The 16,012-nt window shown below is 35.4% G+C and overlaps 1 protein-coding gene across 9 annotated transcripts in view; it reads left to right on the forward strand.

Annotated features, from left to right (window-relative positions):
• Positions 1 to 423: 423 nt before the first annotated feature.
• LOC143245164 (DNA helicase MCM8-like) overlaps positions 424 to 16,012 on the forward strand; it is a 39,090-nt gene continuing 23,501 nt past the window's right edge. For 2 of the 9 annotated variants that reach the window (XM_076491190.1, XM_076491189.1), the window contains exons 1-4: positions 424 to 582; positions 4,574 to 4,659; positions 12,467 to 12,561; positions 13,407 to 13,484. Coding sequence is in view for 6 of the 9 variants with exons in the window: in XM_076491183.1 (XP_076347298.1) it covers positions 12,535 to 12,561; positions 13,407 to 13,484 (105 nt within the window). In the remaining 3 variants the exon portion in view is untranslated. Of the gene's footprint in view, positions 583 to 4,573; positions 4,664 to 12,466; positions 12,562 to 13,406; positions 13,485 to 16,012 lie in introns of all 9 variants that reach the window. The other 7 variants (XM_076491185.1, XM_076491191.1, XM_076491183.1 and 4 more) reach the window with 6 other exon arrangements.

The raw sequence follows: 16,012 nt of genomic DNA on the forward strand, positions 1-16,012 counted from the left end.
AAATGTTGTTTTTATTTAATTAGACATTCAATATTTCCTTTGCAGTTTCTTTAGGAGCGTTCATTAAAACATGAACCGAGAGTTAGGGTTAGCAAAGCACAGATAGCCCATTGTGTAGCCTTGTGCTTAATTTAAAAAACAAACAAACAAATAGGGTTAGCGAGGCTGCACTACCGAAGACGTGATCGACGTTTTAAAAACTAGTTATTTAATATATTGACCCTTACAGCAGCTTATCGTATATTCCTGATTTTCACTTACGAATCTCTAACAGAATGATATTTTCCCGCCATGAGGTAACAGCCGGGATTTCCCCGGTAGTCTGATAAGCGTGTTAATAATAGAATAGGAAAGGAAGCGATAACACAAAACTGAAGTTAACCAACCAGCAATACAGATATAACATTATGAACTTTCGTTTCAACACTCATACATGGTTAATCTTGGGTTTTTCCACGTTGGTGAACACCCCATGACCTCATATTAAAACAAAACTATATTCATATATAGACGCCTATTTTGATGAGTTAATAAAAATTTCTGATTAGTTTCAAACTAATAGCTGGAGAAAAATATCAACAGGTAGGCTTTTTTTCTTTTCATTTGATGTTAAATGCCGTCTTTTTGAAACAAACGCACCATTATATCGCTTGCATACCATTAAATTTTCTGTATACCTGATGTGAATATGTTTTGTTTTTAAAATTAGCATTAAGTATTGATTGGCTTGTTTGGTTTGAATTTCGCGCAAAGCTACTTGAGGGCTATCTGCGCTAGCCGTCTCTAATTTAGTAGTGTAAGACTAGAGGGAAGGCAGCTAGTCATCACCACCCACCGCCAACTCTTTTACCAACGAATAGTAGGATTGACCGTCACATTATAAAGCCACATTATGTGTAAACAATTCTTTTTCAGCGCTTTTTATTGCATATAAAGCAAGGTTTACTCCTGTAAGAGATGGCTATGCAACTTTTAAGAAATATCAGATTTATCCATATCGATTATCCCTAACCATGTGACTGGTCATTCTAATTCAAACATTGGGAAGGTCGTAACCTCCAGATACTATAAAATGTATTATCAGAGGACACTATGGTCTAGAGCTTCAGGAATAAGTTGCAACTTCAGAGCAACACTCTAATGGGCAGATTAGGCACTATATTCAATGCTCAATGAGCATCTTAGCTCTGCCTATAAATTTATGTCAGTAAGCCAAGATCTGTATTTGGACTCGAGAAAATCTAGCGTAGAAAATGTTGACTCACACACCCGTATGTATTCAAACATGCAAAACAATTTTGAAATTGCTAGCTTTAAATTTGGAAAACTCTCATTTATTAGAATAGTGAGCCATATATCTCTGATATAACATATTTGTTTACCTTTTATGTGTTCTACACTTTACAGAGTAAGTATCTCGTCTTAAAATCCACACTTATCCAAAGACAAAAAAAAATTCTCAAGTCAAATTGAAATGGACCATACAAAAATACAAATACCAATTTCAAATTTTTTGAGATAGATTTTTGATCCAGTTTACATAGGGATCATCTTTAGCATCAGATAAATCATGGTCTTTATTATTTTTTAGAAAACTATTCAACTTTGCAAAGTGTGTCAAATCATTCTTTTGTGATTGTTCTGCAAGGAGGTTTAGTTTATTATTTTACCTCTTCCCTGAAGCTTCGTATTTAAATTATTCAATTGAACCATCATGTTGTACAGAAAGTACAAATCACACTGCTATGACAAAGTTTCAATTTCAGGGAAATTTTCAATCTTACCTTTTTCAACAAGATACTCTTTTATTTGAAGAAATAACGAAGTAAATCATCCCAAGACTTTTCCTCTACTTAACCATCTTACATTTGCAAAATCAGTAAGATCGTCAAAAGTAAGTCACTACTTTTCTTCAAAGACTCAACAAATTGTCGATGGATGAGCCAGCTTCCACTTCTGATATAATTCACAATTTTTACAACAGTGTCCATCAAATTTTTCAATTAATTACTTTTAGACATCTGAGCACATAAATTTTCCTAATACAAAATGCAATGGAAAGATGGCAGCGTGGACTTCACGTTATTTTCAATTAAATGCTGCTTCAAAAGATAAACAAATCCTAATTTATCTCCAGTCATGGCGGGAGCGAGATCTGTTGTGACAGAAACCAGTTTTGTAAAATCCAGATTGAATTTTTTTGATATTTCAAGAAATGTTTCAAAGATGTTTTTTCCACATGTTCGATCTCGTAATCTACAAAAGCTAAGTATTTCTTCCCTCACTTGAAGATCTGAAGTTACATATCAAACCCCAATTATCAACTGTGCAGTGTCAATAACATCTGTTGACTCATCTAGTGCTAAATAAAAATACAAACAGTCTTTTAGTTTTTCAAGCAACTGATTTTCTATGTCTTTTGCTAACTCCAGCATTCTGCGGACAATTGTTCTCCGACTTAATTGCAAATTATTTACCTTTTGAAGAATGTCATCTTTTATTTTTTAATCATAATTCGGCCTGGCATGGCCAAGCGCTTAAGGCGTGCGACTCGTAATCCGAGGGTCGCGGGTTCGCGCCCGCGTCGCGCTAAACATGCTCGCCCTCCCAGCCGTGGGGGGTGTATAATGTTACGGTCAATCCCACTGTTCGTTGGTAAAAGAGTAGCCCAAGAGTTGGTAGTGATGACTAGCTGCCTTCCCTCTAGTCTTACACTGCTAAATTAGGGACGGCTAGCACAGATAGCCCTCTAGTAGCTTTGTGCGAAATTCCAAAACAAACAAACAAATCATAATTCTCCAACAAACCTTCGGTAACCACAATCAATATTTCTTTTACTGGTTCAGCAGCAGAAAATGATTTTTTTTTGAACTAGAATCCAAGCTACTTTATGGCTAGCTAACTAACTAGTTCTGCCAATGATAAAAATATTTTAGCCCTTGTTATAAACTGGAAATTCTACATCAAATTCGTTGCGAAAATTATTAAAGTGTTGCTTAAGGTTGTATACTTTATTATTTCTAAAAACTTAGTTACACAAAAAACACGTTGGCTTATTATTTACTTCAATCACTGCAAATTTCAACTCCCAACTTTTATTAAATTCTCATTTCACGTTTTTCCAGTCACGCGCTATTCTCTTTACGTCAGTAATGCCAGAATCAATTAAATTGTCTTTATTTTGTGTATTTTTCTGTATTCTTTCGCTTTCGAATTATCCACTTATCCATATTACGGGATTAAAAAGTAAAATATATTTAAACACTTGAAAGTTGCACGATAAAAATATGTTTGCAAGCGCATGCAAAACAACGCACACTCGATAACAAACATCTAAACCAGACTGGCGTTACAAAATGGGCTGAGTCTGTGGCAGTGATGAGGCGCTCGACGTAAGCGGTGACGTGAGACAGTGCAGTTGCTGATTACCAAATTTGTGATAAAAATAAATGATGGGAAAAGTTGATTCCTAAACTCGAGCTAGCTACAATTGTGCTATCCACTAGCCACATGTGGACAGTGGCCATGGAATTGCCCACCCTTGCATGAATGAGTTACAAAAATACAACTTCTGCTCTGTTTTTAACTTATAATTTCACCCATCTATGAGTGCGAGTTACTTTATTATTACTTTATTTTCATGAAAATCCACTATTTACCAAACATTTACATGTCAAAATTGAAACGTTTTTTTTACAGGTATTAATGAAAATAATAGATGTACTGTATCTTCAAATAATAACTTACAAGTCAGTAATTACAATTAATTGCATATAATGAGGTCTAAACATAGAGATAAAATATTTTATTTCTATTTGTATGCTGTTTAAACTGTGTTCTTCGTGTAATTGATTTAGTTGTGTTATATAACACTCATAAGCGACCTTAAGTAATGTTCATATACGTGTACAACGACACACGCACATGCACGCACACTTATATTGTCAAGTGCATACACTTATAACCACGTCCCATTGCTTCGTATCCTAGTAATTTATAATAGAACATCTCCACAGATATGAGTTGGTAACTGTTTTCCTGTAATATGCTGTGATTCAGAAGTCATTAAACTCAATTCGTTTTTATTTTCAGGATTCATAAAATAAATGTTTCCTCGTAAAACTTAGCAAACCAGTTTTAAAGCTTAAAGTTTCTTCAACCAGAGTTAATCATCATATTGTTTTTATGTTCATAAAGCATATTAGTAAATACTCCAAAGAAACACAATTATCTTACTGCAAGTAGAAACTGCACACATTATTCACGTAAGTGGAGAAGAGTCTGGGAAAGACTGTGTGGTACACTCAGTAAAGTTCTCGCCGATTGGATAGATCAGAAGAATGATTCTTTAAAATATCAAATTACATCTTGCCTCAAAATATTTCCTTTGTACCTACTAATACCAGCTATTCTAACTGATAATTAAGCAACTATCATTTGATATTAGATGGGTATCACCAATAATAAAACTCCATTCAAAACGTCAGAAAGTAAGAGTAGCCGAGTCCATTTAGTCCCATTAATCTTATAATCCACAAAATATTGTAACTTTTTGATTATTGATTAATTTCAGTCGTACTGGGGAGGAGACCATCCATCAGACCTGTCTTCCATCTCGTATTCCAGTATATTGCGACCTGGCTCATCTTCAACAGCCATGTAGGTACTTTCAAGACTTTCTTCTTTATTAGGTTAGTTAATAAAAAACAAAGCAATCCTCTTCTCCATCTTATTCATCAATTTCTGATTCCTGGTCATGTAATGCACTAGATGCTCATAATCTGTAGATGCAGATTATCCACGTGTTCCATAGAACTCTCATTCACTTTAATTCGTATTTTCAAACGGACCAAACTGCCATAATACGAATTCTGGATCTTTCTTGCTAGATTGCAGCTACTTTTGAGCTAGTAATATATTTCAAAGCTTGATTCAGTATTTTTGCTGGTACTTCCATTCGTTTACTATCTTGTCATAATGCTATCCGTGATGTTTGGTGGCTTTTCCTAACTGTTGATGTCTAAACCCATATACATCAACTAACGAGGAACTTAAATACTTCACATATTTTTGTAGACATTGTGGGACATCTACTCTCATCGACATGGAATCAAATTTCCTCCTCAGACTAAGTCTGTTCGCCAAACAACTTGTTAACCTCTTTTAATTTGTTTTATATGTCATCATGATATAAAGTATATGCTCTTCTTCGATAATTTAGCCAGGATGAATAAACTTGGCAAGTATTTGCTCGATAATTTGTATTATACATTCTGCTAAACTATCAGTCTGAGAGTGATAAGGTAGAGTGCATTTCTTCAACTTTAACACTTTACACAACTCAAATAACAGTTAGTTGCTGAAATTAACTCAGTGATTTGTGTGAATCTTTTCAGATTTTCTAGTGTTCTTCCATTAACGATAAATTGTGCGAAAATGTTGACAAATTAATAAATCTTGGCTCACTTCCTGAAGTAATATATACCAATAACCCTAGTCTGTTGTAGTGGATCAGTAATACCCAGGACCATCCTCTGTAGAAGAGATCTAATAAACCTCTGTTGTAGTTTATTTCAACTCAAATAGTTCATCCCAGTGGTACAGTGGTATGTATGTGAACTTAGGATACGAGAATACATTCTGCACTAGCTGTTCATAATTTAGCAGTGAAAGATAAGAGGTAAGGCAGCTAGTCATCACCACCCACCGCCATCTCTTGGGCTACTCTTTTACCAATGAGAAGTTGAATTGATAAAAGATTATAACGCTCTGAAGGTTGAAAGTGCGAGAATGTATGTTGGGACGTGGATTCTAACCTGCGACTCTCAGATTGCAAATCGAGAGCCCTAACCACTTGGCTATGCGTAGTCAAAATGTGTTTAGGTTTTGGTGATTCAGAATAAATAATATTTAAATCCCTGTGTCATTTCACCATGTTTTTAATTATCATCATAAGTAACCAGGACCAAAAACAATCCTAAAATAGTCTTGGCCAAAATATTTGTACACTGTTCGATACTAATGCTAGTGTCTACATGCATGGAGTATATATTAAGTAAATACCCAAGTTATAACATAAAAGGTAATGTATGATTGGATGAGCATGTTCAATTTGTTATTCTAGTCTGTATAAGTGTTTCTGAGCATTTCTTCGTCAAAGCACAAATATGCAGATAAATGTTTTATACAGACGATTTCACTGTATTTGGTGTAGAGTCATGTCTCGTCACTTGCAAGACTATCCAAAATGGTATGAAGCAAATGGACATTAGCGGAACAGAAGTACCACCAGTGTATTGTATCCAGAATACTGAAACGTTGTTGTAGGAAAGTACACTAATAGAACGCCGAGAAACTACTGCCTAGGATGACTGAATGTTGACGAGATTAAGACGTTAAGGTTAAAAGAAGCCTTGAAACACCTTAGGACAGGAATGGCATGGATACATTCAGTTAGAGGATCCAGGTAAACAGTGAATAGAAGACTGACCAAACAGGATTATTTTTCAAGACGAACTTTCTGAAAACCGATATTAATCGTAATTAATCACAATCACCATTTTACATGGACAGGACAACACACCAACTTACAGTTAAGACGCTTTGAGATGCCATCTTTACAAACGAATGCTTTTTCTGGCTAATAAAGCTGATGCTAGGATTCGTGTCCATCAATTGCGTAGAGAACAGATGAGGAAAGATTTTTCTTCCTGCAGGCACCAGGAGGTGCTGCAGTACATAGTTGGACATGGTAAAAAACTGTTCTTCATATCTTCCAAGAAAATGTCAATGTTGCTTCCTGAAGGCATCACGAATCACACGAAGACGACATTTCTACCGTACGTTAAGACAAGGCTTGGTAATAACTTTGTGTTCCAGGATGACAATGCCACTGCTCTAAGTGCACGTGTTGTACAGGATTATTTCGATAGAAAGATGTCAAAAGATTGTCATGGAAAGCAAGGTTTCCAGATTGTAATCCCATTGAGAACTGATGGGTAAAACTAAATCAGAAAATTGATAACCACTACTCTAAATCAGCTATTGTAGCTGAGTTGCAGTACCTTCTAACATGGCCAGATTAATTATTAGGCACAACAGGCACAGTGCCTAGGGCCTACGAAAATTATGGGTCCATGAAAAATTTCCTTAAAAGTTTATCTTAGAGGACAAAAAAATAATAAACATAAAAACATGAAATACACATTTTACTGTAAAAACTATATTACATTTTTAATTTATACAGTATACTTTTGTATATACGCATTAGGTTGTGTACTCACATTCACATAAATATGTAGTTGATTTTTAACTACAGTGTATTAACACACACAAACAGCAAGTATACATTATATGCATATAAATACTTAACTTTCAAACCATAATTCATAATTTATATTTCTATAATTTATATAAACTTTTAGTTTAACTTAAACGGCTGGTAGGGCCTACGAACAGAAAGTGCCTAGGCCCTACGATCGTCTTGGTCAGGCGTGCCATCTAGCGACAAGTTGAGATGAAATCGCGGTGGGTTACATGAATATTTTCATCGACAGCACACGTTATGGAGGTTATTAGAGCATGAGGATGACTAACCTTGTAGTGAATATTTAATATGAACTGATATAAGGCTCCAGACGAAGTACTATTTATAATAATTTGATATAACATTTCATCATTATATGTGTTTTGGAAATGTTTTGTTCTGATAGATGGAATGTTAAATTACAGGTGTCTGATAAAAATGTTTGTTGTTCTAATAAGTGGTTCATGATATCCATAGAATCTGTCTCATTATACAAATTATATATTTCGATGTTTAATATAACACACGTTTCTCATTTTGACAACACTAAATACATTTGTACCGCACCTTAATAATATTAACCTTATTTGTCATAGAGTATACAAACGTTTTGGCAAAAACTATAGAATAAAAAAGCGAAAACTAAAATTATAAGCAATTACAGGAATGGATAAACCTAATTATGTGGCATTTAAGTGTAATAATGGTAAAATGAGCTGATATTGTCCAATAAGCACATTGGATTATTAATTCAATTAGTCACTGAGTTGCTTTTATTTCATTTGGTTTATATATTGTTTTCACAATCCTCAGACAACGATCTGAGATGTTTTGGCAGCCATTAATTTGCTTGTAGGTGTGATGTGATTGATTATACCCTGTTACCTCTGGACTTGGCTACTTCCGTATCATTCACTGTTTCAATAACCTTTTCAATTTTAAGTTGGAAAACAAATTGCTCATAATCACGATACGACACTGAAACTTCATCCTTCTTTGGACATCTAACTGACGAAGTTAATACTATTTGTTTTTGGGACAGTAAACAGTTTATCTTAAATGTGGGCTCTATAATTACGTTACGTTATTGGGATTAATTAGCACTGATGCACAAGACCTCAAGCATAGTAATCCATGAAACTCAACTTGTGTATGTGGTGGCACTCTGATTCAATCTCCTACACGTAATGGTACATTCATTGTTCCTGAACACCCTGTGGTTGACACTGGATAGCTACCATAGGTAATATCATTTTATTGGTTCCACAAGCAAAAATGACCGATACGTTTTGCAGAACTCAAGGATATCAGTGCCAAAACTCACTTCAGATATAATTGCTTTCATTCTGCATGATATATTTCATAAACATAGCTGAAAAGTTACCTGTTCTCTCACATCTACTCTACCACCATTTGCTAGTAAAAAACTAGATGCGCACTAGTTAGAGTGGTAGTTTTACTTGGAGAGCCTGATACACAGCATAATCTACAAATATTTTAGTATCAACATAGTTATTGATCTTTCCTACTTGTACCTTTGTAGGTGTGTACCAAACTTCATCCATCACTAACAGAGCTAGGCTGACCATCACACATTTTGGTGCAAACTGTCTGCCATCCCTTTCCCAAGTCAGTGGCCAGGATTGACTTAGGCTTCATTACTTTTTCCAAAGCTGTATTTGTAGTTTTTACTCTTTGCTGTTGATTTTTCTAGATATACTGAGCTGTTTGTCTAAACCATTAACCTTGTCCATTCTGTTGCTCAGGAAAGTGACCCAACATACCATAACCAAAGTATACGTTTTGTTTATCTATTATACAAACATATCCAGGTTCAGGTATCATTGGCAAAGGCATGTAAACAACGAAGAGCCAGGATGGCCACGCTTGTTCACTGGAAATCAGTGTGGTTGCATCATAGGACTGAGATATGTGGATGACTGGTAAGTCTTTTGCATAGCGCAAGGTTGGCGCATTGAAGGTATCTGAGCAGGATTGTCCATCGGAGTTGTGGACTTCTGTTGTAGGATTCTTCCTGTTTAATGACTTGCTGAAAGTTATTACTTCATACATGTCATAGTGAAGACAGACACTGTAAGAGTAAGAATATTCCTCATGCCTTAGTAATGGTTCATTATTTTGCTTGAAAGTCACTTCATGAACTTATACATTAAGATGAATAAGTGTCCAGACTCTTAATACAGTCTTTCTTCTAAACCTGAAGGATTACTTTATTTTCCACTGGGTAAAACTGTTGATGCATAAAGTTATCACAGTATTTCAGTTTCTCCTAAATCATTTGAATCTAGGACTGGACTATGAAAGCTCAGGATCAGGCATTGGACTATTTATTCCAGAGATCAGCCTTTTCACTTTATTACCTGCCTGAAACACCCCAGGAAACATTCTATGCCTTCTTTCGGTGCAGTTTTGAATATCACAGATAAAACATGATTTGCCTACCTCAAAGGAACCTGTGGTTGTGACCTGACCTTTTCGCTTATAGTTTCTTGGTAATAGTTAACTTATATCTTCTGACTTTGAGAAACTCTTGACTGTCTCGTGGTTTGAAGTATTCACGTTCGACTTCTATATTAGAGAAACAAGTAGAAAAATGGAAACCAGATTCAAAGAACATAAAAAGTCACCTTCACACGTTTACGAACATTACAAGTCAAAAAACACAACATAGCCATAGAAAACACTCAAATACTGAATAAAAAAACAAACATAAACAAACGCAAAATTAAAGAAGCCTTACTTATACAATAACTCAAGCCCAAAGTAAACCAATACAAAGGAACACCTTTATACCTATATTAAAAATAATATAATAAATAATAATAATAAAATAAATAATATAAAATTATATATTCAAACATCTAAGCACGCCCTCTACATCCCGACACTCAGTTACACAGCCCCTTTCAAGCATGTGGACAGCTTCCGGTCAGTTACCTCTTTCTTTCTTTGTGAATCTGACGATGACCGACGAAGGTCGAAACATTGTTCGCTCCTTTACGTAAAAATATTTTCTCAACCCAAACGAGCCGTTTCATCATATAAACTTATGGAGCTATTTTGAAATTCAGAGTGAAATAAACAGAAGATATGTGTAAAAAATGTCTGAAGTCCAGAGTGAAATAAACAGAAGATATGTGTAAAAAAATGTCTGCAGTCCAGAGTGAAATAAACAGATGATATGTGTAAAAAATGTCTGAAGTCCAGAGTGAAATAAACAGAAGATATGTGTAAAAATGTCTGCAGTCCAGAGTGAAATAAACAGAAGATATGTGTAAAAAAATATCTGCAGTCCAGAGTGAAATAAACAGATGATATGTGTAAGAAATGTTTGTAGTTTAATATAATTTTTATTTCAAATAAACTTGTATGTATGTTTGATTAGAATTATCTATTAACTTGAGCATATAAGTCTGTTTTTACAGTATTTTCAAGTATTTCTACACAGCATCATACTGTTGTTTTGTTGTTGTTTTGAATTAAGCACAAAGCTACACAATGGGCTGTCTGTGCTCTGCCAACCACGGGTATCGAAACCCGGTTTTCAGTGTTGTAAGTCCGTAGACATACCGCTTAGCTACTGGGGGGCTAGCTTCATATAATACAAAAAGTTTGATTGATTAATCGGTATGAAGCACAAAGGTATACAATGGGCTATCTGTGCTTTGTTCACCACGAGTATCGAAACCCACTTTTTAACAGTCGGAGGCTGCAGAAATACCGCTGTAACACTGAGGGGATACTACAAAAGGTGCAAAATGCCCTTTTGTACAAATTGGTGGGTTTAGTGGTTGGCATTCCCGGTCTCTGAATCTGTGGGTTCGTGGTTCATGTCCGTTGTTGCAAATATGCGCTCTTTACTTTGTGGCTATGATTGCATTATGAGAGTGACAGTCAAATCCCACAATTCGATCTGATAAGTGTAGAGCAAAAGTTGATTGTAGATGCTCTGACCAGCTATTTTCCTTCTGGCCTATCCGTTCAGAACAGCTATGTGTACAACACCACTGTGTAGCACTGCGTGAAAATTCTTTTAAAAAGGAATTTATTGGAAACAAAATTAAAATTTTAAATTTTTATGAAGCCGAAAGGGGACGTAGAGGACTTATCGTATTTTGTTATTTAGTTACTTGCTATATACGTTTACTTGTCAATCAAAGTTGAGTAATTTGTGCAGGCGCCATTAGCAAGAAATTTCTGTTGAAACGTTCTTTGTGAACTTCGGGTTGCAGCGTGTATCAAAGTGAACCCAGCCAAGTACAAAAGTTATAGAAGTTTGTTTTTTGAATTTCGCGCAAAGCTACACGAGGGCTATCTGCGCTAGCCGTCCCTAATTTAGCAGTGTAAGGCTAGAGGGAAGGCAGCTAGTCATCACCACCCAACGCCAATTCTTGGGCTACTCTTTTACCAACGAATAGTGGGATTGACTGTCACATTATAACGCCCCCACGGCTGAAAGGGCGAGCATGTTTAGTGCGACGGGGATGTGAACCCGCGACCCTCAGATTACGAGTCGCACGCTTTAACACGCTTGGCCATGCCGGGCCATTGTGACGTCATAATTATTTCCTCTGGTTTCTTTCTATTTGATTACCTTTGACATTATTTCATAATAATTCAGCCTTATTAGCTCATTGTAAGTAACCAAGCAGGAACTTTGAAGGTTCAAAACCGGTATGGGTAGAACACAGATAACCTATTGTGTAGCTTTGTGTTTTAACAATAAACAAACAAAGTCTTTCAATCTAGACTGTTCATAATAGCGAGGTGTCTTATCATTTGTCGATATAATAGCTTTGAATAATTTCAGTTATGCAGCTTTTGAAGATATAGTTTGTTTATTTTTTTTAATTTTGCCCAAAGCTACTCGAGGACTGTCTGCGCTAGCCGTCCCTAATTTAGCAGTGTAAGACCAGAGGGAAGGCAGCTAGTCATCACCACCCACCGCCAGTCATTGGGCTACTCTTTTACCAATGAATAGTTGGATTGACCATCACATTATAACACCCCCATGACTGAAAGGGCGAGCATGTTTGGTGCGACGGGGATTCAAACCCGCGACCCTCGAATTGCGAGTCGAACGCCTTAAGATATAGAAAAAAAATTGACGAAATATGTCTTTCTCTGTGTTTTATACAGGATTTCTACGCAAAGCAGAGTCCAATAGTAGAGCAGAAAACGGTGAAGAAAACATAAAATCATCTTCAATGGGTAACGTCTTCATTCATTCAGAGGTAAAATGATGAAAAGTAAATGTGTCTAATAGTTTTCAATTAATAAAATATTAGTTCCTTATTTTTTTACTATATTTAACTTTTTACTTCATACAGTTGTGTTATGATTATACAAAAGACGCTTACCATAGCTAGCCGATGTATCCATACCCCGGACGGAAGTTGTGAGAATTCAAGATTAATGATAAGTGTTCTTAGGACACGGAAAATTGTTTCCTTTATATATAATTAAAGAAAACACACATATCCAAAACGCTCATAAAAACAGTAAAACACAAAATGTGAAACCGTAATTTGCATGTATCTCCTCATGAACCCAACAACAAACCTACATGTAAAACTTGGTGAAGATCCATCAACAGGGGTGAAGTAGTGGTACAAAAACCCCGTAAAAACACTAATAAAAACCACAAAATGAAAAACTAAACATTTGTATGTGTTTTGCCATGGATCTAATTTACCACCATACCGATTTTGATGAAGATCCATCTACACCCTGCGAAATATTTATTTGGACATACAGAGGACAATATTATTATATTTATATAGATTATTTTAGTGTATTAGATCACGCTGTGACTATTCATGACGTCATATCCGCACCATGACATTGGAGAAAAATAAAGTTTTTCGTGACAGGAAACGCAGGTGAAACGGGAAACTCGTGGCCCCTATTGCAAATTGACATAAATACAAGATAAAACTTTCGCGAAGATGGGAGTTACACATCGCGTAATGAAAAAGTTTTTCCCACTATCATATAAGCAAAAGTTCCATTATCGTGTGATTATAGTGTTCAAATCAAATAATTATTTTTACATTCAATACTCTTTATTGTGTTACAGACTGAGAAAGAAAAATTTGTTCGCCTTTTCAAGGAGATGACTTCAAATGATTGTCTTCAATACCGATTAGGTTATCCAGTAAGTATGACATTTCATTTGACACATATTTGACTTTTCAAGGTAGTCATGCTCAACATCTTAACAGTGATTGCCTAAACTTTACAATGGATAAGTAACATGTGGAAGAGACTAGAAGATTAGGAATTTGTATAGATGTGAAGACATTATAATATGAGGGTAAATGTAATTACTGAACTGGAGAGTATTATTAAAAACACGGTGCATGTGCTATCTTTTTTAATGTTTTACAAATTATTTTCAGTTTTGAAATTGTAATATTTGACAGGTGATAAATTTCCGTGGTAGAACAAGAATAACCAATAAACTAGCTATAAGTCTGAGTCCAAACGGAGTTCTGGTGCTTCTTGCTAAAAGCAGTGGTAAATATTTTTATTGTATGATAGGAAGCGAAATTCACGTGCAGTAGTTTGGATGTGACAGGAAATGTACACATAATGTAGCCTGTGTTTTATTTAGTCGTGGTAGAATGTTTTCATACATGCAGCTTCAAATATTTTATAAGAATACAGTTTTCAAAATATTTTCGTAACATTGTTTTAATTAAAATTACACTTATATCATGTTAAAAATTCAGGCTATGGGTAGTGATGGAAAGTAATGGTCACATGGTAAAATTTGTAAGTCACGCTGAAGATAGTAATAAACTTATAACTGAGAAGAAGTCCTAAGAAGAAGCAATGCAAACATTAGTGAAATTTAATTGTTGAAAGTGAGAGTTGAGTTCACGTAACCGAACCCAACTTTTGTACGTGGAAACCAGTTTTACAACCTCGAACCATGCTTTTCTACCGGAATCGGGTTTTATCATGTGATATTAAAATCGTGCCTCCAGTGGCACAGTGGTATGTCTGTAGATTCATAGTACTAAAACCCTGGTTTCGATACTCGTGGTGGACAGAGCACAGATACCCAGTTTTGTAACTTTATGTGTAGCAACAAACAAACCAAATCGTAGAAAGGGGAATAAGACTGGCTCCAACTATGTTTTTACCACCACAATATAAGGGAATATGAGGGACATAGAGAAGGAAACAAGAAAAGGGACTTCTACCTCAAGAATTGTCAAGGCATTGCCAGTGAAGTGGCCATTAGAAACGTTCCAGAAACTGCTAAGAGTGAAGCTCTCAACTAAATCACCCAAGATTATTAAATTCAGCTCATGATAGAATGGATCTTCATACAGAAACAGCATATGGCTCTCAGATAATCTGAGGATGGGTCCCTTTACGACCATGAAGAGGACAAGTTTTGACGAAGAATTATACCTCAAGGAGGAGATATGTTACTTGTAGACTGAGGTGGCTGATGCCATGAATGCTATAATCAAAGCAAGGGACTCAGTATAGACCACCACAATGATCAATCAGAACACCAACCCTCCACTCGAGAATCTGCTGGTGAGGTTAAATTGTAGGGAAATGAAACCTCGTGACAATTGTGTGTGTAAGTAATGTGATTTGTGTATATTTCTTTTAATTTTGTTGTAATAAATATATAGGTATCACTACATTTTATCTCTATTGTTTTTTTGTCTTTTTCGCTTCATTTATATTATTGTTCCTTTTTTAAATGCCTAGATAATAGATATATACATATATAGATTAAAATGTAATGTGTTTCTATTTTGGTTGTGTTACTATTTGATGTTGAGTCCGTAAAATGCTACTTTAATGCAGTATATTTAATTATTTTATATATTTGAGTTTAATTTAAGTCGGCACAGTGGTAATTTTGCGGGCTTATACTGCTTGTTTGTTTTGGAATTTCGTACAAAGCTACTTGAGGGCTATCTGTGCTAGCCGTCCCTAATGTAACAGTGTAAGACTAGAGGGAAGGCAGCTAGTCATCACCACCCACCGCCAACTCTTTGGCTACTCTTTTACCAACGAATAGTGGGATTGACTGCGCATTATAATGCCCCCACGGCTGAAAGGGCGAGCATGTTTGGCGCGACGGGGATGCGAACTCGCGACCCTGGGGTTACGAGTCGCACGCCTTAACACGCTTGGCCATGCCGGGCCACTTATACTGCTATAAACCGGGTTTTGAAACCCGAGACAGAACACAGATAGCCCGTTGTGTTTAATTCTAAACAAATAAATAAACAAATAGACAATAAGAAAAACAACATTTAATTTATTCCTGTTGTATCGTTACAAGGTATTTTTATAATTTTCAATTTTGAGCTTTTTTCTTTCTTAAAGAGTTTCATGTGTAGTTGTGTTATTTGAAATTTAAGTTTTGAATTATTTTTATGTTAAACGATTGTGTTGTCTGTATTATGTGTAAGGGTTTACCAGATTGAGAGAAGTTATAAAGCTCTTTGATCAATACGCATTTGGTTTTAAATTTTAATTGAATATACAATTAATATTAAATGTCACCTTGAGGAAATACCTGAAGAAAGGAGGAAAGAAGCTATTATGCAGACACACCATGTATTTTCTATTTTCTTGTTTTATGTAGAATTTTTCTAAAAATATTAGTTTGTTCTATATATGTACAATCTTAACATTGCACATGGT

The sequence above is a fragment of the Tachypleus tridentatus genome, chromosome 2, assembly GCF_004210375.1.
Source record: "Tachypleus tridentatus isolate NWPU-2018 chromosome 2, ASM421037v1, whole genome shotgun sequence".
Classification (NCBI taxonomy): domain Eukaryota; kingdom Metazoa; phylum Arthropoda; class Merostomata; order Xiphosura; family Limulidae; genus Tachypleus; species Tachypleus tridentatus.